Consider the following 22,814-nt stretch of genomic DNA (forward strand, 5'->3'; position numbering starts at 1 on the left):
TGCTAAGGAAATGCTGAACACATGCACTGTTGGTGGGCCTTGAGGACTGGAGTTGGGGAACACTGCTCTATGGTACTGCTAGAGAAAACCAAGCACTGTACCCCCCTGTATGAAGCGAATGGTAGGGGCACTGCTGCTCTATACATATATACGGGGGAGAGAGAAGTGCCCCTATCCAAAAAATGGTAGAGCTCCCAGTGGTCAGACCCCAACCGTTCTTGAAGTTATCACCTTTCCTGGGATAGGTGACAACTACTTGCAACTGAAATACCCTTTTAAGTATTAACTTTTTCTATAAACTATTATGATGTGTAAGCTTGAAAATGAAAAATTTTGATTGCTGTAAGTTTTTCTATTTGTTGAAAAAGATAGGGAGCAAAAAAATGTTGTGTATCATGTTTCCAAACATTCCTGTAATTAGAAATATCTTTCATTGTACGGTCTTTTAATGATATGCATTACAACTGAAAAAGTATCCAAATGTTAGCTGGATCAGGGGCACACTAACACACTTACAGACAGCCTAATTTTATACTGACACCCTTTGTTAATATGTTTTCCCATTAAACATAATATCACATAATTACTTACATACAGTGGAAGCTACAGTGTAGACAAAAGACCTCCTAGCCATAATGCCAAACACTGTCCGCCACCAATGTCAATGACGTCTTCACAATGTCCAACAATAGGCAGCTGGCAGACAATACTTTTTTTTACTTTTTTTCAATGCTTTATATAACATAAAAAAAATCCAAAATGCATATCATAAGATCTCAATCCTATTGAAAATTTATAGACAAAGCTGAAAAAGCAGGTGTAAACAAGACCTACACCAGTTCTGTCAAGAGGAAGAGGAATGGGCCCAAATTCCTACCAACTAGTGTGAGAAGCCAGGGCTGTGGAGTCGGAGTCGGAGTCGTGGAGTCGGAGTCGGAGCTCATTTTGGTGGAGTCGGAGTCGGAGTCGGAGTCGGTATAAAATGCACCGACTCCGACTCCTAAAATATATAATAAATTGGGGACAGGAGTGCAATGCAGAATGTGCTGAATATTTTACTAAATAATAACATTTAGTATAATGCTTATATTTAAGTGAAAAATTTATTGTAGTACAATGTGAACATCAGACATTTAATTGTTTTTATGATACAATAATCAAGATATTTGGATAGAACATAAAATATTTATTGGAATACAACTTTAGAACACAAAAAACTAATAAATTGTAAATATGTAATATATATATATATATATATATATATATATATATATATATATACACACAGTGTATATACACACACAAGATATATATGTAATCTACTGTATATTACATAGTGTATTACATATTTACAATTTATTACAGTTTTTTGTGTTCTAAAGTTGTATTCCAATAAATATATTTTATGTTCTATCCAAATATCTTGATTATCGTATCATAAAAATTATTAAATGTCTGATGTTCACATACACATATTCATGTACTACAATAAATTTTTCACCTAACTAAGCAATATATGTAGGAGCCGGAGTCGGAGTCGGAGCCGGAGTCGGAGTCGGTGCAAGAGAATTTGAGGAGTCGGAGTCGGAGTCGAAGGTTTGGCTTACCGACTCCACAGCCCTGTGAGAAGCTTCTGGAAGGAGATCCAAAATGTTTGACCCAAATCATATAGTGTAAAGGTCCCGTCACACACAACGAGGTCGCTAACGAGATCGTTGCTGAGTCACTGTTTCTGTGACGCAGTAACGATCTCGCCAGTTATCTCATTATGTGTGACACCTACCAGCGATCAGGCCCCTGCTGTGAGATCTCTAGTCGTTGCCGAATGGTCCAGACCATTTTCTTCAAAGGCGATGTCCTGCTGGGCAGGACGCATTGCTGTGGTTGACGCCTACCAACGACCTCCTAACACAGTCCCAACGCCCGCCGAGATCGTTATACAGGTCGCTGATCGTTACTGCGTCGTTGGTAAGGTCTGACTGTGTGACATCTCACCAGCGACCTCCCAGCGACTTACCAGCGATCTTTATCAGGCCGTATCATTTTCGGGATCGCTGGTAAGTCGTTGTGTGTGACTGGGCCTTAAGGGCAATGGAACCAAATACAAATGAAATGGATGTAGACTTTTGACTTTGCAGAAATTAATAAAATGCCTGAAATTATTTTGTCTCTCATTATTCTGGCATTTGGCAAATATAAATAATTTTGGTTCCTAATTGACCTAAAATGGGAAAGGTTTATTCTGATTTCATGTCACATAGTGAGAAAAACCTGCAGATGTGTCTTTTTAGATAGCGTATGTAAACTTCTGGTGTCATCTGTATGCAGTTTGTATATACAGTATATTGGAGAATGATATGCATTTTTTTACATAACGTAAAAAAGTATTGAAGAAAAACTATTGTCTTCTGACTGTGGATTGTTGGATATTTGAGAAAGGCTTGGAGAGAGCAGATCAGTGTTTCCTTATTAAGAAGGTGTCATATTATTGCAAAAAGCATTATAGGTGCTAAATAGAGATGAGCGAACCTTTGGAAGTTCAGCTCGCAGGGTTCAGTTGAACCTTATATAAGGTTCAGTTTGTAAACCTGACTTTATCCGAACCCCAATGGAAGTCAGTAATTGGGCAGTTTGTTTCTCTGCCCACATGCAGCCAGCTATAAACAGAATACTTCTGGTGGAGGGTGGACGGGGGTTTTTAAATTTTATATTTTTTTGGTGTGTGTATGTGCACACTACATCTGATCACGCTAATTTTACTCCCAATGTGAGCTGATCAAACACTGCACATGGCTCGCACAGGGCTGAACATCAATCATACACAAGCACAGCGCTGTTCGCTTCACTGGTTTGCACTCGTAACTCGCTTGAACTTCGAAGCCAAATTCTGTTTGTTTTTTTGTCTGTTTTCAAACCTGAACTTCGAACATCGAACTTCAGGTTCGCTCATTTCTTGTATTAAAGAGACGAACTCTACCCAATGTCCAACATCCCCACACAACTTACCATTGTTGGAAGAACAAGCAGTGTGATGATAGATACAACCTTATAAGAGTAACAGAAATTCTCCATTGTGACAAGCCTAGAAAAATAAAAACAACACATTTCAGTACATAACCATGAAATAGGGGTTTGGTGTTATCACAACTACAAGAGTATTATTTTGTTTCTCCACTGAGAGCAATCAATCTAATGAGAAAGTTAAGGCCCCGTTACACGCGTCGATTTATCGTGCGATCACATGTGCGATCGCACCCGCCCCCATCATTTGTTTATCACGGGCAATTTGTTTCCCGTGTCGCAAAAAGTCGGTCACCCCTGTCACACGTACTTACCTCCCGAACGACCTCGCTGTGGGTGGCGAACATCCTCTTCCTGAAGGGGGAGGGACGTTCGGCGTCACAGCGACGTCACACAGCGGCCACCCAATAGAAGTGGAGGGGCGGAGATGAGCGGGACGTAACATCCCGGCCACCTCCTTCCTTCCTCATTGCCAGCGGGACGCAGGTAAGCTGTGTTTGTCGTTCCCGAGGTGTCACACGGAGCGACGTGTGCTGCCTCAGGAACGACGAACAACCTGCATCCAGGAATGTGACCAATATTTTGAAAATGAACGACGTGTCAACGAGCAACGATAAGGTGAGTATTTTTGCTTGTTAACAGTCGCTCGTAGCTGTCACACGCTACGATATGTCAAACGATGCCGGATGTGCGTCACGGAATCCGTGACCCCGACGACATATCACCCGATATATCGTAGCGTGTAATGGGGCTTTTACATACGTCTCAAGAAATGTGAATCTATATATATACAATTATTCATTATGAAAGTATCCATGTATGAGTCATCTGGTATTGGAATTGGGATGGTTGTACTCAACAAATTCTAACAATTGAGGATAAGGACAACGAGATAAATTTGGTAATACTGTCTAATTCTTTGTAGAAACTTAAGGAACAATTATATTACCAGATAAACATACTGCAATAACCTGATGAACAATCAAAACTTTCATTCATCAGGTGAAATATTTTTTGGATTTCTCAGCGGTGCCCAAAACTCTATAAACTGGACTTGTACTGCTGAGAACAATGGCACCCTATCTCCTATAGATTGCTCAGTATACATTGTTTATCTTGGTCTGACAGTGTAAACAGACACTGCTCATCGACAAAAAGTTGTATTGCTCCACCAGTCTGTGTAAAGCCCCTTTCACACATCAGTTTTTAGCCATCAGTCACAATCCGTCGAATTTTGAAACAAAAAAAAAGGATCCAGCAACTGATGCCGCTGGATCTGTTTTTTTCTCATCGACTTGTATTAGCGACGGATTGCGATGGATGGCCTCACGGCGGATCCATCGAAAAATGCTTTTCTCTCTCTCTCTCTCTTTCGATCCGTCGTAAAAATGGATTGTGACTGATTTAAAAAAAATTATGTGTGAAAGGGGCCTAAGAGGACCCTTAGGGTACTGTCACACTTTAGCGACGCTCCAGCGATCCCACCAGCGATCTGACCTGGTCAGGATTGCTGGTGCGTCGCTACATGGTCGCTGGTGAGCTGTCAATCAGTCAGATCTCACCAGCGACCAGTGACCAGCCCCCAGCGACGCGTGGAAGCGATGCTGCGATTGGTAACTAAGATAAATATCGGGTAACCAAGCGCTTGGTTACCCGATATTTACCTTGGTTACCAGCGCACACCGCTTAGTGCTGGCTCCCTGCACTCCTAGCCAGAGTACACATTGGGTTAATAAGCAAACCGCTTTGCTTATTTACCCGATGCGTACACTGGCTACTTGTGCAGGGAGCAGGGAGCCGACACTGGCAGCCTGAGAGCGGCGGACGCTGGTAACCAAGGTAAATATCGGGTAACCAAGCAAAGGGCTTTGCTTGGTTACCCGATATTTACCTTGTTTACAGCTTACCGCAGGCTGCCAGAGGCCGGCTCCCTGCACATTCAGATCGTTGCTCTCTCGCTGTCAAACACAGTGATGTGTGCTTCACAGTGGGAGAGCAACGTCCAAAAAATGCTGTTCATAAGCTAATAAAGTTTGTTGAAAGGCTCCAGCGCAGCCAATCAATATTCCTTTCGTCATGGGGAACATGCCTGTAAACTGCCGTTAACAATAAATACAAAAATAACAAAATGACGTGTAGTCCAGCCTATTTTTGATAGCCAGTGCAGGTTAAGCAGTCAGACAGGGGCTGATATTATCAGGCTGGGAAGGCCCATTGTTATTTAGCCCAGCCTAAGAATAGCAGCCCGCAGCCGCCACAGAAGTGGCACAACTATTCGATTTTTAAAAACGGTGTGGATTCTACTTTATTTTTGATAACCAGCCAAGGTAAAGCAGACAGCTTTACCTGGTTATCAAAAATAGGGGGAACGCCACGTCATTATTTTTTTATTCCCTATCCGCATTTGTTTGCAGAGCAATTGTCCTGCTCTTATCTCAATTTTGCTTCCTTGTGCAGCCCCCTATCCATAATTAGACCATTTTACAGCACCAAAGTCTGGGTTCCCTTTGACTTATATGGGGTTTGGAGCCCAGGGTCAAGTTTGGGTCACGTCTGGAACCCAAATCAAACTTTTAACTAAAGTCCGGCTGAACCCGGTGAACCCAAACTTCCACGGGTCCGCTCATCCCTACTAAATATACCAATATCTACATAAAATACTAGAAAACAAAAGCATGCGTAACGTGCCAAGAAGCAGACCTATGTAACAAATATGATAGAGTCAGAATATACCTACATAGTTTTGATCTATCTGTGTAGTGCCATATAAGTACCAATATGCAAAAGCAAACAAGCTCATATCCTGATAAAATGCTTTGTGCTAAGTAGGAAAATCTATGCTGAGTATTAGGTACATAGCATAACTATTAGTACTATAGTAGCAATAGTATAATAGTATAATAGTACTATAACTATTTAGAGTAAATGTTATACCAATTCAGAATGATGGCGGAAACATCCTGATGCCCAACGTGTGTTTCGCCTCTGCCTCTTCTGCCCCCTGGAACATACCTAGCCTGAAGCATGCACACAGTGTCTGATGCATGCTGTCCATAGGTTGAACAGCATGTATCAGGTTCCTTGTAATGGGATTTTCCAATTAAAGGCATATGCACCGGATAAGTAATAGATGTCTGATCACTTGATACCCCACTGCTGTTACCAACACAGATCACAAGTGGCCCCAATAAACATGTTTTTACCTACTGGTTTCAGGATTGAGTGTTGCGGCACAGCTGTACATGACCACTTTGACCCATTTCGTGCCTGTGGCAAGCTGTGACTACAGATGAAACTTTATGAAATTCATGGCTCCCAGTAAATTTTAATAATTTGTGAGTCGACTTGCGAGAATCCCCCCTCCCTCCCTTAAAATACTACCAGGCTTTTTACACATCACAGAAGATTGTATAAGCTACAGAAAGTCAAAAAGACATTAGGCAAGACCGTGAGAGCTTCCCTATAATGCCTTGAATCTATCAAATAATATAGTATAGCGCAGTCAATAAGCAGGGGCTATAATCGCCCATATAAAATCCTAAGCAGGGAGTGCAGCAGCCAGTTCAGGGCGATTTTGAATAAGGTGATTTAGAAGATGTCAGAGCTACAGCTCCATACTATAGAATCAAGGAGAAAACCCTAAAATAATTGGAAAAATACAATAGGCAGTAATGTGTTATACAACTGAAGCAGTGAAGAAGATGAGTATAGTAGTCAGAGAATAATAAAAAGAAGGAAGGAGAGAAAAATATCTAATTTCAGGAAAGACCGGTTGATATTGCACAGTATCAGCACAATCTGTATACAGCATAAAGTGATAATGCTAGAACTGCAGATATATGCTCTAGCTGTGCAGGTCATCAGCCAATGTATAGTCTAGCTCTGCAGGTCATCAGCCAGTATATGTCCTAGCCAGCTGCGCATGTAATCAACCAGTATATGTCCTAGTTGTGCAGATCATCAGCCAATACAGCTGAAACCAGAGGTTTACTTACACTTTCTAAAAAGACACATCTGAATGTTTTTCTCACTATCTGACATGTAATCAGAATAAACCTTTCCCATTTTAGGTCAATTAGGATTACAAATATTATTTATATTTGCCAAATGCCAGAACAATAAGAGAGAGAGAAAATGTTTTAGGTTTTTTATTACTTTCTGCCAATTCAAAAGTTTACATACTGTACACTTGGAGTATTTTGCCTTTAAACAATATGGGACAGCCCATATGATGATGTCATGCGTCTTGAAGCTTCTGATAGGTTTATAAGCAACATCAGAGTTAATTAGAGACACACCTGTGGATGCATTTGTGTAGCATCATGGGAAAGTCAAAAGAAATCAGACAAAATCTTAGTAAGAGAATTGTGGACTTGCACAAGTCTGGTTCATCCTTGGATGCGATTTTCAGATACCTAAAGGTGCCTCGTTCATCTGTACAAACAATTATACACAAGTACGAACAATATGGGAATGTCAAGCCATCATATTGCTCAGGAAAGAAATGGGTTCTGTGTACCAGAGATAAACGTGCTTTGCAGTGGCGTAACTAGAGTTTGATGGGCCCTGGTGCAAAATTTGGACCAGGGCCCCCCTCCATGTACACCGACACTTAGGGTACGGGATAATGATGCTGACACTTGGCTTTTACCCACAGCACTCTGCTTTCCCATGATCTGATATCCATCTTATCCTCAGCACCCAGCTTTCCCATGCTCTGTCACACATCTTTCCCTCAGCACCCAGCTTTCCCATATCAGAGCATGGGAAAGCTGGGTGCTGAGAGATGTATAGCAGAGCATGGGAAAGCTGGGTGCTGAGGGAAAGAGCCTTCACACCTCAGCACAAAACATTCCCATCCCATACTTGTATCTTTGTCCCCCCTCGTACATAGTTCTCCAAATACTATAATGGCCCCCACATAGCCTTCCATATAGTATAAAGGGTCCCACATAACCGTTCATATATTAGAATGCACTTCCATAGTCCTCCATGTATTATAATACATTTTCCATAGTTCTCCATATTTTATACTGCACAACATAGTCCTCCCTGTTTTATAATGCACCCCCACAGACCATGTATAAACTAGCCTCCATAGTCCTCCATATATTATAATGTAGCCCCCATAGTCCTATATGTATTATAATGCAGCCCCATGAATCATATTGTATTATGCAGCCCCATACTCCTCCATGTATAATGCACCCCTATAGTCCATGTATAAGGTGTCCTTCATGTTTATTATGCAGTCCCATAGACCTCCATGTATCATGCAGCCAGCACCCCCAGGCCTCCATGTATCATGCAGCCAGCCCCCCAGGCCTCCATGTGTCATGCAGCCAGCTTGCCCCGGGGCCTCTACGTGTCATGCTGCTAGCCCAGCCCCCCAGCCCCACCAGGTGTCATGCAGCCAGCCCCACAGGCCTCCATGTGTCATGCAGCCAGCCCCCCAGGCCTCCATGTGTCATGCAGCCAGCCCCACCAGGTGTCATGCAGCCAGCCCCACAGGCCTCTATGTGTCATGCAGCCAGCCCCACCAGGTGTCATGCAGCCAGCCCCCCCAGGGCCTCTATGTGTCATGCAGCCAGCCCCACCAGGCCTCCATGTGTCATGCAGCCAGCCCCACCAGGTGTCATGCAGCCAGCCCCCCAGGCCTCCATGTGTCATGCAGCCAGCCCCACAGGCCTCTATGTGTCATGCAGCCAGCCCCACCAGGTGTCATGCAGCCAGACCCCCAGGCCTCTATGTGTCATGCAGCCAGCCCCACCAGGTGTCATGCAGCCAGCCCCCCAGGCCTCTATGTGTCATGCAGCCAGTCCCACCAGGTGTCATGCAGCCAGCCCCCCCAGGGCCTCTATGTGTCATGCAGCCAGCTTGCCCCGGGGCCTCTACGTGTCATGCTGCCAGCCCCCCAGCCCCACCAGGTGTCATGCAGCCAGCCCCACCAGGTGTCATGCAGCCAGCCCCCCAGGCCTCCATGTGTCATGCAGCCAGCCCCCCAGGCCTCCATGTGTCATGCAGCCAGCCCCACAGGCCTCTATGTGTCATGCAGCCAGCCCCACCAGGTGTCATGCAGCCAGCCCCCCAGGCCTCCATGTGTCATGCAGCCAGCCCCCCAGGCCTCCATGTGTCATGCAGCCAGCCCCACAGGCCTCTATGTGTCATGCAGCCAGCCCCACCAGGTGTCATGCAGCCAGCCCCCCAGGCCTCCATGTGTCATGCAGCCAGCCCCCCCAGGGCCTCTATGTGTCATGCAGCCAGCCCCACCAGGTGTCATGCAGCCAGCCCCCCCAGGGCCTCTATGTGTCATGCAGCCAGCCCCACCAGGTGTCATCCAGCCAGACCCCCAGGCCTCTATGTGTCATGCAGCCAGCCCCACCAGGTGTCATGCAGCCAGCCCCCCAGGCCTCCATGTGTCATGCAACCAGCCCCCCCAGGTGTCATGCAGCCAGCCCCCCAGGCCTCCATGTGTCATGCAGCCAGCCCCACAGGCCTCCATGTGTCATGCAGCCAGCCCCACCAGGTGTCATGCAGCCAGACCCCCAGGCCTCTATGTGTCATGCAGCCAGCCCCACCAGGTGTCATGCAGCCAGCCCCCCAGGCCTCTATGTGTCATGCAGCCAGTCCCACCAGGTGTCATGCAGCCAGCCCCCCCAGGGCCTCTATGTGTCATGCAGCCAGCTTGCCCCGGGGCCTCTACGTGTCATGCTGCCAGCCCCCCAGCCCCACCAGGTGTCATGCAGCCAGCCCCACCAGGTGTCATGCAGCCAGCCCCCCAGGCCTCCATGTGTCATGCAGCCAGCCCCCCAGGCCTCCATGTGTCATGCAGCCAGCCCCACAGGCCTCTATGTGTCATGCAGCCAGCCCCACCAGGTGTCATGCAGCCAGCCCCCCAGGCCTCCATGTGTCATGCAGCCAGCCCCCCAGGCCTCCATGTGTCATGCAGCCAGCCCCACAGGCCTCTATGTGTCATGCAGCCAGCCCCACCAGGTGTCATGCAGCCAGCCCCCCAGGCCTCCATGTGTCATGCAGCCAGCCCCCCCAGGGCCTCTATGTGTCATGCAGCCAGCCCCACCAGGTGTCATGCAGCCAGCCCCCCAGGGCCTCTATGTGTCATGCAGCCAGCCCCACCAGGTGTCATGCAGCCAGCCCCCCAGGCCTCCATGTGTCATGCAACCAGCCCCCCCAGGCCTCCATGTGTCATGCAGCCAGCCCCCCAGGCCTCCGTGTGTCATGCAGCCAGCCCCACAGGCCTCTATGTGTCATGCAGCCAGCCCCACCAGGTGTCATGCAGCCAGCCCCCCAGGCCTCCATGTGTCATGCAGCCAGCCCCCCAGGCCTCCATGTGTCATGCAGCCAGCCCCACAGGCCTCTATGTGTCATGCAGCCAGCCCCACCAGGTGTCATGCAGCCAGCCCCCCAGGCCTCCATGTGTCATGCAGCCAGCCCCCCCAGGGCCTCTATGTGTCATGCAGCCAGCCCCCCAGGCCTCCAAGTGTCATGCAGCCAGCCCCACAGGCCCTCTATGTGTCATGCAGCCAGCCCCACCAGGTGTCATGCAGCCAGCCCCCCAGGCCTCCATGTGTCATGCAACCAGCCCCCCCAGGCCTCCATGTGTCATGCAGCCAGTCCCACCAGGTGTCATGCAGCCAGCTTCCCCCGGGGCCTCTACGTGTCATGGAGCCAGCAAAATAACAAAAAACAAGTACAATACCTCTCTTCTCCTTCCGACCCCTGCGACCGCGGTAGTTACGCCCCTGCCCCCATATGTCACACACCCTGCTCCCCATACAGCCTGCATCCCTCCATATCACTCACACACACACTACACCCCCATATGTCACACACCCTGCCCCACATAACTCACCCTGCCTGTACCCCAAATTACCCCTCTCAAACACTCTGCACCCCTTCACATGCTTCTGTCGCAGTCTGCACTCACCCTGCAGCCCCCCTCCCCCTCATGTTTCCTCTTTTCTCATTACCAGTCATGTGTCCAAAGTATCGTCTCCTGCTTTCTCCCCGGCAATCCTGTGTCTCCTCCCACAGTCACATGGGCATGACATCATCGCAGGTCCTGCAGGATGGATTCCGTCTGCTGTGCAGGAGCAGTCCTGCTCTGCTGCAGGTCAGGAACGCCTGGTGGCCTCTCCAGGTCAGGGGCCCCTATGCCCCCTGCTGACACCGGGCTCCCCTGACTCACAGGCCGGCCCCCTAACAGTCGCGCAGTCGGCCACTACACAGCGGCACTACACATAGGGGCCCGGCAGCCGGCTCTGCAGAGCGGCTGCCGGGCCCCTTTAACCCCGCGGGCCCGGTCGCAGTGGCGACCTCTGCGACCGCGGTCGTTACGCCCCTGGTGCTTTGGTCAGGCATGTGCATATCAACTCAAGAACAAACGCAAAAAACCTTGAGAAGATGCTGGCAGAAGTTGGTAAGATGGTGTCATTATCCACAGTGAAATGAGTACCGTATCAATATGGGTTGAAAGACTACTCTGCCAGGAAAAAGCCATAACTCCAAAAGAAGCATAAAAAAAGCCAGATTAATGTTTGCAAAAGCACATAGGAACAAAGACCTTAATTTCTGGAGACATGTCCTGTGGTACAACAAAACTAAAATTGAACTGTTTGGCCATAGTGAGCATTGGTACATTTGGAAGAAAAAGGGATAAGTTTTGAAGCCTAAGAATGCCATCCCAACTATGAAACACGGGGGTGGCAGTATCATGTTGTGGGGTTGTTTTGCTGCAGGAGGGACTGGTGCACTTCACAAAATAGATGAAATCATGAGGAAAGAAGAATATTTCGCAATACTGAAGCAACATCTCAAGACATCAGCCAGGAACTTAAAGCTTGGGAGAAAATGGGTTTTCCAAATGAACAATAACCCGAAGTATTCTGCCAAAGTGATTACAAAGTGGCTTAAGGATAACAAAGTCAATGGTTTGGAATGGCCATCACAAAACCCTTGTCTCAATCCTTTTGAACATTTATGGGCAAAGCTGAAAAGGCAGGTGCGAGCAAGGCGACCGATACACATGGCTCAGTTACAGCAGTTCTGTGAGGAGGAATGGGCCCAAATTCCTACCACCTATTGTGAGAAGCTTGTGGAAGGAGATCAAAAACATTTCACCCAAGTCATACAGTGTAATAGCAATGGTACCAAATATTAATGAAATGTGTGTAAACTTTTGACTTTGCAGGAAGTAATAAAAATGCCTTAAAACATTCTCTCTCTCATTCTGGCATTTGGCAAATATAAATAATTTTGGTTCCTAATTGACATAAAATGGGAAAGGTTTATTCTGATTTCATGTCAGTGAGAAAAACCTGCAGATGTGTCATTATAGAGACTGAGAGTGGATGGAAACGTCTGGTTTCAACTGTATGTCCTAGCTGTGCGGGGCATCAGACAATAGACTGTATATTGAATAATGATGCAGAGTTGTTACAAATTATTATAATTTTTCAGGTCATTTTATATAATTTTACATATGAGATCTGAAACTATTCAGTGTGACCAATAAGAAATAACAAGGGGCATCTGGAAAGGCAGACAACTGTTGAAAGAGTTCTGAATTACTTCATTTTCATTGTGTCGCGTACGTTGGCCATCCCACCCTTACCCCTGAGAGATGGTTGCTATGCTGGTCTAGTATCCAGCAGAGGAGCACCGGCAGCTGGACGGGATCATGCGGGTGGGGTCGGCTCCAAACACATGTTTGCAATTTAAGCTAATTTTGAAATAGTCAAGTTTCAGTCGTCATTTCAAGACCACAGCTTGTTACTACTATTTGGTTTTTGTTCACTTAGATCTCTGGCAAACATGTTCTTTGGTAAGCTGTACGTTCAGAAAGGAAAGCAGCTAACTGAAGTGTTTCCATACAAGATGCTCTGTCTTATAATGAAACAGGTTTCAGCAAGTACAGTATGTGATTTAATTAAAATAAAGCGGGGTTTACACGCTGCAACATCGCTAGCATCGGCTAACGATGTCGAGCGCGATAGCACCCGTCCCCGTCGTACGTGAGATATTGTGTGATCGCTGCCGTAACGAACATTATCGCTACGGCAGCGTCACACGCACATACCTAGTCAGCGACGTCACTCTGGCCGCCGATCCGCCTCCTTTCTAAGGGGGCGGGTCGTGCGGCGTCACAGCGATTTCACACGGCAGCCGTCCAATAGCAGAGGAGGGGCGAAGATGAGCGGACGTAACATGCCGCCCACCTCCTTCCTGCTTCATTGCCGGTGGACGGAGGTAAGGAGATGTTCGTCGCTCCTGCGGTGTCACACATAGCGATGAGTGATGCCGCAGGAACAAGGAACAACATCGCTAATAAACAGGCAACGATATTTGGTTTTAGGACGACCTCTCCAAAACCAATGATTTTTGCCTGTTTTGTGATCGTTTAAGATCGCTCGTACGTGTCACACGCTGCGATGTCGCTAAGCACGCCGGATGTGCGTCACTAACGACGTGACCCCGGCGATAAATCATTAGCGATATCACAGCGTGTAAAGTCCCTTTAAGTCATTTACAATTTGAGCTTTTATTTGGTCAAAATATTTTATGCAATTTTATTGGGGTAAATTTCTCAATATTTTTGAATTAAGGCTTAATTAGTGTCCAGTTAACGTCTAGTGAGAGACAATTTTGTTCTTCGTGACCAAGTCCCTTTTTATATTTGACATTTCACTTGAGGGTACGCTCACACGAGCGTGAAAATCGGACGAGTGCAATGCGAGAAATTCTCGCATTGCACTCTGACCAATGTTAGGCAATGAGGTTGAGCTGTTGGTCAGCTTTTCTCGCATCCAGATTCAGTGGCAGCATGCTGCGTTTTGCTGCTACCGCCGTATCTCTTGCACCCATTCAAGTGAATGGATGCGAGAGATACATCGGACTGCACTCGGATGTTATCCCAGTGCAGTGCGATCTACGCACAGGCTGACAGTGGAGGAGATGGGAGGATTAACCCCTCCCTCTCCTCCGCAGCGCCTGCACTCAGGTTCACAGCTGTGACCCGATCGCAAGATCGGGTTACAGTCGCATGACACCCGGCTTACGCTCGCAGCAGAGCCTGAGCCACGGGACATTAGCATATCGCATCCGATGCTCTCGCATCGGATGCCATACGCTCGTGTGAGTCCAGCCTTATGTGGTAATACAGAAAAGAAAAAGTAAAGAAAAATAGGTGTATCTTTATTATGGATGGACCCTAATGACTAAATGTCCTACCTCTCCATGTGCTAAACCAGGCTCATCTGAATGGGGAGTGAAAAGTGACCCAGGCATAGCTTACAATTAAATGCTTGTGTGGGAAAGATGGGTTAATAAGGGTGCTGAGGCCTGGAGGGTCTTAATTGCAAGCTATGTCTAGTTCACTTTTCACTCCCAATTCAGATCAGGCTGTTTTGGCACATGGAGAGGTAGTGTTTAGGGACTATCCATATTTAGGTACACCTTGACGTGGTTGGAGGCTTTTGCGCTCTTTGATCGAAAATTGCTAACTAAGTACCTTACACTTTTAATGTTTATAGCAACATTTCATGTATTTTAAGAAACGCACGGATGCCGCGCGTGCGGGTGCCAAGCTCCTTCGCAAAAGAGACTCCGTGTATGGGTGGGGTGCATGGCACTTACTGGCTTCTGCAGGCTCATGTCCATCACCTCCCTGCGAGTCCTCATCATAGATGAAATAGGAACACATACAACACCAGAGTTCACTTGGCAACCAAACTTGTTCAGTTTATTCACACAGTTATGACAGACATGGCATCACTCCTCACAGTTCTGATTCTACTGTTTCTGGATTACTCTTTCTTGACCTGTCCTCTGCTATCTTGGAACCTGTCTGCTTCTGGGCCCCAACAGATCTCTAGTCGCATGACTCTATAAGCCCGCGGAGTAAGCCGTAAGCTTTGTACCTCTCGAGGTTACCTCAGGGTTCCCTGACTGGCCCCAAAACTGATTTCGTATCTTCTCTTACTCAAACCCTATTCAGAACTGGCACCCCACAAAGTTCACACTACCAGCCAACCCTCTTGCCACCTGTCACTCTGTAATAACCTGCAGGTAACGGGATACGCAAGGACTGCACGGAACCACGGGGGTTAATCAATGCAAATTTAATAATGTATTGCACAACACAGGTGGAGGAAAAGTGAAGAGGAAGGAGAGAAAAGCGGGAAGGTGCACAGCAGTAGAGATAATGCAATATACATACAACTACTTTGAATAACTTGTCAAGGGCAGGAAGCCTCAGATTGTACTCCCAAAAGCAAAACACAGGAAATCCTTATTAAACAAAAAAAACGCAGAGTCCTTGTTATCTTACTCGTATAACACAGTGCAGAGTCTTTTCCTATCTGTCCCTAACTAAAGTAGTGTGCACACTTAACTGCAGATTTCAGCGTGGGGTACCTCGTCACCATTGGGGCCCGTATTCCGCCGGCAGACACCTCTAAAGTTCAGTCTTTGTCCCGGATCTGTAACTTGCACGTGCTGCCTGGCTCCTCGCTCCACATCCAGCCTCTTTGGATCTGTAATTTGCACGTGCTGTCTGGCCCCTCACTCCACATCCAGCCTCTTTGGATCTGTGTCTTGGGGGGGGACACCACGCAACACTCTAAGGTACTTGGACCTCGGAAAAAAGGGCAGACTGAGGCCTTCTATCTTACAGCCCACTCGAGCACACTCCTCTCTGCAAAAACAGCCACACGTAGACTCCTCCTCCTCCTGTTCCAGACTGAACCAAGTCACTCGAGCAGCAGGACTTTTGCCCGCTGTTCTCTGTTTTGACAGCAGGTGGCAGCATAACACAAGGAAGTCCATCAAACAGTCTTTTAACCTATCTATATATATAATTGCCTTATTCTGTCTGTCTGTCTGTCTGTCTTGCTCCAAAATTGTGTCACGGTGAGTGTCATTACAGTGACAACCGCCTGATTGGCCGCTGGGCTCGGCCTGGCCCCGCCCCCCCCACGGATTGGTCGCCGCTGGGCTCGGCCTGGCCCCGCCCCCCCACGGATTGGTCGCCGTTGGGCTCGGCCTGGGCCCGCCCTCCGCATGGATTGACCGCTCGCCCCGGCCCTCCGCACGCATCGCCAGACATAACCTTGCGATGCTGGGATCGTGACGGAGCCGGTGAACGCTGGTAACCATTATACACATCGGGTAACTAAGGTCCCTTGGTTACCCGATGTGTACCATAGTTACCAGTGTACACCGGCTCCGTCACGATCCCAGCAGCGCCAGACAACCTTGCAATGCTCTGATCGTGACGGAGCCGGTGAACGCTGGTAACCATTATACACCTCGGGTAACTAAGGTCCCTTGGTTACCCGATGTGTATCATAGTTACCAGTGCACACTGGCTCCGTCACGATCCCAGCAGCGCCAGACATAACCTTGCAATGCTCTGATCGTGACGGAGCCGGTGAACGCTGGTAACCATTATACACATCGGGTAACTAAGGTCCCTTAGTTAACCGATGTGTATCATAGTTACCAGCGTACACCGGCTCCCGGTACACATGTGCACGGAGCCGGCATTATACTCCTCTCCCCCCAGGACTACTCCTCCTATTATAGTCCTCCTATTATACTCATCTCTGAGTATAATAGGAGAACTATTATAGCATGGGGGATGGAGCACGATGGGGGGTGCGCAGCATGGGGGATGTAGCACGTTGGGGAGTGCGCAGCATGGGGGATGGAGCACGATGGGGAGTGCGCAGCATGGGGGATGGAGCACGATGGGGAGTGTGCAGCATGGGGGATGGAGCACGATGGGGAGTGTGCAGCATGGGGGATGGAGCACGATGGGGGGTGCGCAGCATGGGGGATGGAGCACGATGGGGGGTGCGCAGCATGGGGGATAGAGCACGATTGGGGGTGCGCAGCATGGGGAATGGAGCACGATGGGGAGTGCGCAGCATGGAGGATGGAGCACGATGGGGAGTGCACAGCATGGGGGATGGAGCACGATGGGGAGTGCGCAGCATGGGGGATGGAGCACGATGGGGGTGCGCAGCATGGGGGATGGAGCACGATGGGGGGTGCGCAGCATGGGGGATGTAGCACGATGGGGAGTGCGCAGCATGGGGGATGGAGCACGATGGGGAGTGTGTAGCATGGGGGATGGAGCACGATGGGGGGTGCGCAGCATGGGGGATGGAGCACGATGGGGAGTGCGCAGCATGGGGGATGGAACACGATGGGGGGGTGCGCAGCATGGGGGATGGAGCACGATGAGGAGTGCGCAGCATGGAGAATGGAGCACAATGGGGAGTGCGCAGCATGGGGATGGAGCACGATTGGGGTGCGCAGCATGGGGGATGGAGCACGATGGGGGTGCGCAGCATGGGGGATGGAGCACGATGGGGAGTGCGCAGCATGGGGGATGGAGCACGATGGGGAGTGCGCAGTATGGGGGATGGAGCACGATGGGGAGTGTGCAGCATGGGGGATGGAGCACGATGGGGGTGCACACCTCCCCCCAAAACACACACACACACCGCCACACGCGCACCGCGCAACACACCACACACACACTGGGAACCACAAACACCGCCCTACATAGACACCCACAAACACAGACAACGCTGCACACACACAACACCCAACACACAAACACTGCAGCATACACAAATATACGCACATACCGCGCAACACACACATTGCACAAAACATACCTCCCCCCAAAACACACACACGCACCCCACACCCACACAAACCGCACAACACACACACACACACAACGCTACAGACACACAGCGCTCTACAAACAACGCAACACACAAACAACACCGCTCTCACCCCCCGCCACACCCAGACAACACCCAGAACATGTACAGCGCCCTACACAAACACTTGGTAACTACACACAACAACATCTATATATATATATATATATATATATATATATATATAACAAAAATCATACATTAACTACACAATACGTAAATTCTAGAATACCCGATGCGTAGAATCGGGCCACCTTCTAGTATATATATATAAATGTTAACAGGTCTTACAACTCTTCCTCGACCTCAACTTAAAGCTGGTGTCACACTAAACGACAGCGACAACGACGTCGCTGTTACGTCACCATTTTCGGTGACGTAACAGCGACCTTGTAAGTCGCTGTTATGATCGCTGCTTAGCTGTCAAACACAGCAGAAGCAGCGATCATAAGGTCGCTGTGCTACATGTTCAGAGAGCAGGGAGCCGCGCTTAGCGCTGGCTCCTTGCTCTCCTGCAGCACACATCGGGTTAATTAACCCGATGTGTGCTGCAGCTACATGTCACAGTTCAGAGAGCAGGGAGCCGCGCTTAGCGCTGGCTCCTTGCTCTCCTGCAGCACACATCGGGTTAATTAACCCGATGTGTGCTGCAGCTACATGTCACAGTGCAGAGAGCAGGGAGCCGCGCGCACTGCTTAGCGCTGGCTCCTTGCTCTCCTTGCTACAGTATACATCGGGTTAATTACCCGATGCATACTGCAGCCACATGTCACAGTGCAGGAGCCGGCGCTGGCAGCAAGAGCGGAGGCTGGTAACCAGCGTAAACATCGGGTAACCAGGGAAAGGTCTTCCCTTGGTTACCCGATGTTTACGCTGGTTACAGCTTACCGCAGCTGCCAGTGCCGGCTCCTGCTCGCTTCATTTCGTCGCTCTCTCGCTGTCACACACAGCGATGTGTGTGTCACAGCGGGAGAGTGACGACCAAAAAATGAAGCTGGACATTCAGCAACGACCGGCGACCTCACAGCAGGGGCCAGGTCGTTGCTGGATGTCACACACAGCGACAGCGACGGGACGTCGCTGCAACGTCACAGAAAATGGTGACGTAGCAGCGACGTCGTTGTCGTCGTCGTTATGTGTGACACCAGCTTAAGCCTGTCCTCTCTGATATCTAATCTACTGCTGCTGCAGCCCACCAACTAGGTGGTGCCTGCTGGTAAACGGCCTGAACTCTGGTATATCGGGAACTGTCTGCTAGAAGCATTTGTATAATAACACACACTTATAATAATCAACACCCTGTATATGTTTAGTATAAAACATCTTTCACAGTACAAGTAGACAACATATAGCATAAAACAGTGTAGAGACACAACCACCTCTACATATTCATCAATCACAATATGCTGCTGCACTGTGTATGTACAGTTAGGTCCAGAAATATTTGGACAGTGACACAATTTTCGCGAGTTGGGCTCTGCATGCCACCACATTGGATTTGAAATGAAACCTCTACAACAGAATTCAAGTGCAGATTGTAACGTTTAATTTGAAGGTTTGAACAAAAATATCTGATAGAAATTGTAGGAATTGTACACATTTCTTTACAAACACTCCACATTTTAGGAGGTCAAAAGTAATTGGACAAATAAACCAAACCCAAACAAAATATTTTTATTTTCAATATTTTGTTGCGAATCCTTTGGAGGCAATCACTGCCTTAAGTCTGGAACCCATGGACATCACCAAACGCTGGGTTTCCTCCTTCTTAATGCTTTGCCAGGCCTTTACAGCCGCAGCCTTCAGGTCTTGCTTGTTTGTGGGTCTTTCCGTCTTAAGTCTGGATTTGAGCAAGTGAAATGCATGCTCAATTGGGTTAAGATCTGGTGATTGACTTGGCCATTGCAGAATGTTCCACTTTTTTGCACTCATGAACTCCTGGGTAGCTTTGGCTGTATGCTTGGGGTCATTGTCCATCTGTACTATGAAGCGCCGTCCGATCAACTTTGCGGCATTTGGCTGAATCTGGGCTGAAAGTATATCCCGGTACACTTCAGAATTCATCCGGCTACTCTTGTCTGCTGTTATGTCATCAATAAACACAAGTGACCCAGTGCCATTGAAAGCCATGCATGCCCATGCCATCACGTTGCCTCCACCATGTTTTACAGAGGATGTGGTGTGCCTTGGATCATGTGCCGTTCCCTTTCTTCTCCAAACTTTTTTCTTCCCATCATTCTGGTACAGGTTGATCTTTGTCTCATCTGTCCATAGAATACTTTTCCAGAACTGAGCTGGCTTCATGAGGTGTTTTTCAGCAAATTTAACTCTGGCCTGTCTATTTTTGGAATTGATGAATGGTTTGCATCTAGATGTGAACCCTTTGTATTTACTTTCATGGAGTCTTCTCTTTACTGTTGACTTAGAGACAGATACACCTACTTCACTGAGAGTGTTCTGGACTTCAGTTGATGTTGTGATCGGGATCTTCTTCACCAAAGAAAGTATGCGGCGATCATCCACCACTGTTGTCATCTGTGGATGCCCAGGCCTTTTTGAGTTCCCAAGCTCACCAGTCAATTCCTTTTTTCTCAGAATGTACCCGACTGTTGATTTTGCTACTCCAAGCATGTCTGCTATCTCTCTGATGGATTTTTTCTTTTTTTTCAGCCTCAGGATGTTCTGCTTCACCTCAATTGAGAGTTCCTTAGACCGGATGTTGTCTGGTCACAGCAACAGCTTCCAAATGCAAAACCACACACCTGTAATCAACCCCAGACCTTTTAACTACTTCATTGATGACAGGTTAACGAGGGAGACGCCTTCAGAGTTAATTGCAGCCCTTAGAGTCCCTTGTCCAATTACTTTTGGTCCCTTTAAAAAGAGGAGGCTATGCCTTACAGAGCTATGATTCCTAAACCCTTTCTCCGATTTGGATGTGAAAACTCTCATATTGCAGCTGGGAGTGTGCACTTTCAGCCCATATTATATATATAATTGTATTTCTGAACATGTTTTTGTAAACAGCTAAAATAACAAAACTTGTGTCACTGTCCAAATATTTCTGGACCTAACTGTATATGTCTTTGTATTGGTCACATAGCAAATTTGTGCTCATGTACATTAACCCCTTCACGACCATGGACGGAAAGATCCGTCATTGTGCCCTGGGCCTTAACGACCAAGGACGGATCTTTCCGTCATGGCGGAATCGCGGCACCGGAGCCTCCGGTGACTGCAATATGTTAACAAAAACCGCAGATTCGGGGAGGAGGGGACCTGTTCCTGACCTTAGGAGGGGTGGTGCCTCCTCCCCGGACCTACGGAGGCTGTGATTGGCTGACGAACGCCGCTCAACCAATCACAGCCATTGTAATGTTCCAGCCATTTAAAATGACTGAAACATTGAAATCTAGCCCTGGCCAGTGCAGCTGTAGCACTGGCCATTGGCTGGAGCTGGGTGACCTCACTGGATCACCCTCCCCCAGCTCCAATGCTCTGATTGGAGAGATCGGCCTTGTGACCGATTTCTCCAATCACAGTGGACCTGTTGCCGGTGACCGCCCCCATCAGCTTCACTTGTCCCTGCAGCACGCCAGCACACACAGTGAGTGTACACAGTGCAATGGCAGGGCGACAAGCTCCGGTCCCATGCTGTTATGAGACCGGAGCATGGGACCCGGAAGTTGCCGCGCTGCCATTGCACTGTACGAAAAGCGTCCCGATCCGCCGCCGCCGCTGCCCTCCGCGATCTGCCACCTTTCTCCCCGATCTCCTGCTCGCACCCTCACCCCCACACCTCCCGATCTGCTGCCGCCGCCGCCCTCCATCTGCCACAGTGCCACCGCTCCCCCCAATCTGCTGCCCGGCTCCTCACCCCTTGTGATCGTTGCCCGGCCCCTCACCTCCGTGCAGCAGATCGGAGGGAGCGGTGGCACTATGACAGATGGAGGAGGACAGGGATCGTGCACCCTGTCCTCCTCCATCTGTCATAGTCCCACCGCTCCCTCCGATCTGCTGCCCGCCCCCTCCCCTCCGTGATGTGCTGCTCGCCCCCTCCCCGTCGTGATGTGCTGCTCGCCCCCTCCCCTCCGTGATGTGCTGCTCGCCCCCTCCCCTCCGTGATGTGCTGCTCGCCCCCTCCCCTCCGTGATGTGCTGCTTGCCCCCTCCCCTACGTGATGTGCTGCACGCTCCCCCCACTTCTCACCCCCGTGGTCAGCTACCCGCCCCCTCCCCTGTCACCGCCGTGATGTGCGCCCCCTCCCCTGTCACCGCCGTGATGTGCGCTCCCTCCCCTGTCACCGCCGTGATGTGCGCTCCCTCCCCTGTCACCGCCGTGATGTGCGCTCCCTCCCCTGTCACCGCCGTGATGTGCGCTCCCTCCCCTGTCACCGCCGTGATGTGCGCTCCCTCCCCTGTCACCGCCGTGATGTGCGCTCCCTCCCCTGTCACCGCCGTGATGTGCGCTCCCTCCACCTCTCACCCCCGTGATCTGCGCTCTGCTCACCTGTCTCCCCCGTGATCTGCGCTCTCTCACCTCTCACCCCGTGATCTGTGCTCCCTCACCTGTCACCCCCGTGATCTGCTGTCCGCTCTCCCTCACCTCTCACCCCCGTGATCTGTGCTCTGCTCACCTGTCTCCTCCGTTATCTGTGCTCTGCTCACCTGTCTCCTCCGTGATCTGCGCTGCGCTCCCTCCCCCACCTCTCACCCTCCCCGATCTGCTGCCTCCTTCATTTCCTGTGATCCAGCTGCCTAGATCCATCCTGTAGGGTAACTATCCCCAATCTCACCTCCCACTCCCCTTCCCACCCATCCCCCCCCACCTGCCCCCTCCCCCCATCCTCTGCCGCTCCTGCATCCACTGCGCCCTCTCCCATCCGCCCCCACCCTATCCGCTGCCCCCCCATCTGCTGCCGCCCCATCTGCCGCCCCCCCCCCATCTTCCGCTGTTTTTTTTTTCTATGCCATGGGGGTCTAGTTTCCAAAATGGGGTCACATGTGGGGGAGCTCCACTGTTTCGGCACCTCAGGGG

At 49.2% G+C, this 22,814-nt stretch overlaps 1 protein-coding gene across 3 annotated transcripts in view; it reads right to left on the reverse strand.

Moving 5' to 3' along the window:
* FGL1 (fibrinogen like 1) overlaps positions 1 to 22,814 on the reverse strand; it is a 212,908-nt gene that overhangs the window by 162,864 nt on the left and 27,230 nt on the right. For 2 of the 3 annotated variants that reach the window (XM_075347102.1, XM_075347103.1), the window contains exon 2: positions 3,007 to 3,082. In XM_075347102.1, coding sequence (XP_075203217.1) covers positions 3,007 to 3,082 — 76 coding nt within the window. Of the gene's footprint in view, positions 1 to 3,006; positions 3,083 to 15,453; positions 15,570 to 22,814 lie in introns of those variants that run through there. The other variant, XM_075347101.1, reaches the window with a different exon arrangement.

Source organism: Anomaloglossus baeobatrachus, chromosome 1 (assembly GCF_048569485.1).
Source record: "Anomaloglossus baeobatrachus isolate aAnoBae1 chromosome 1, aAnoBae1.hap1, whole genome shotgun sequence".
Lineage (NCBI taxonomy): Eukaryota > Metazoa > Chordata > Amphibia > Anura > Aromobatidae > Anomaloglossus > Anomaloglossus baeobatrachus.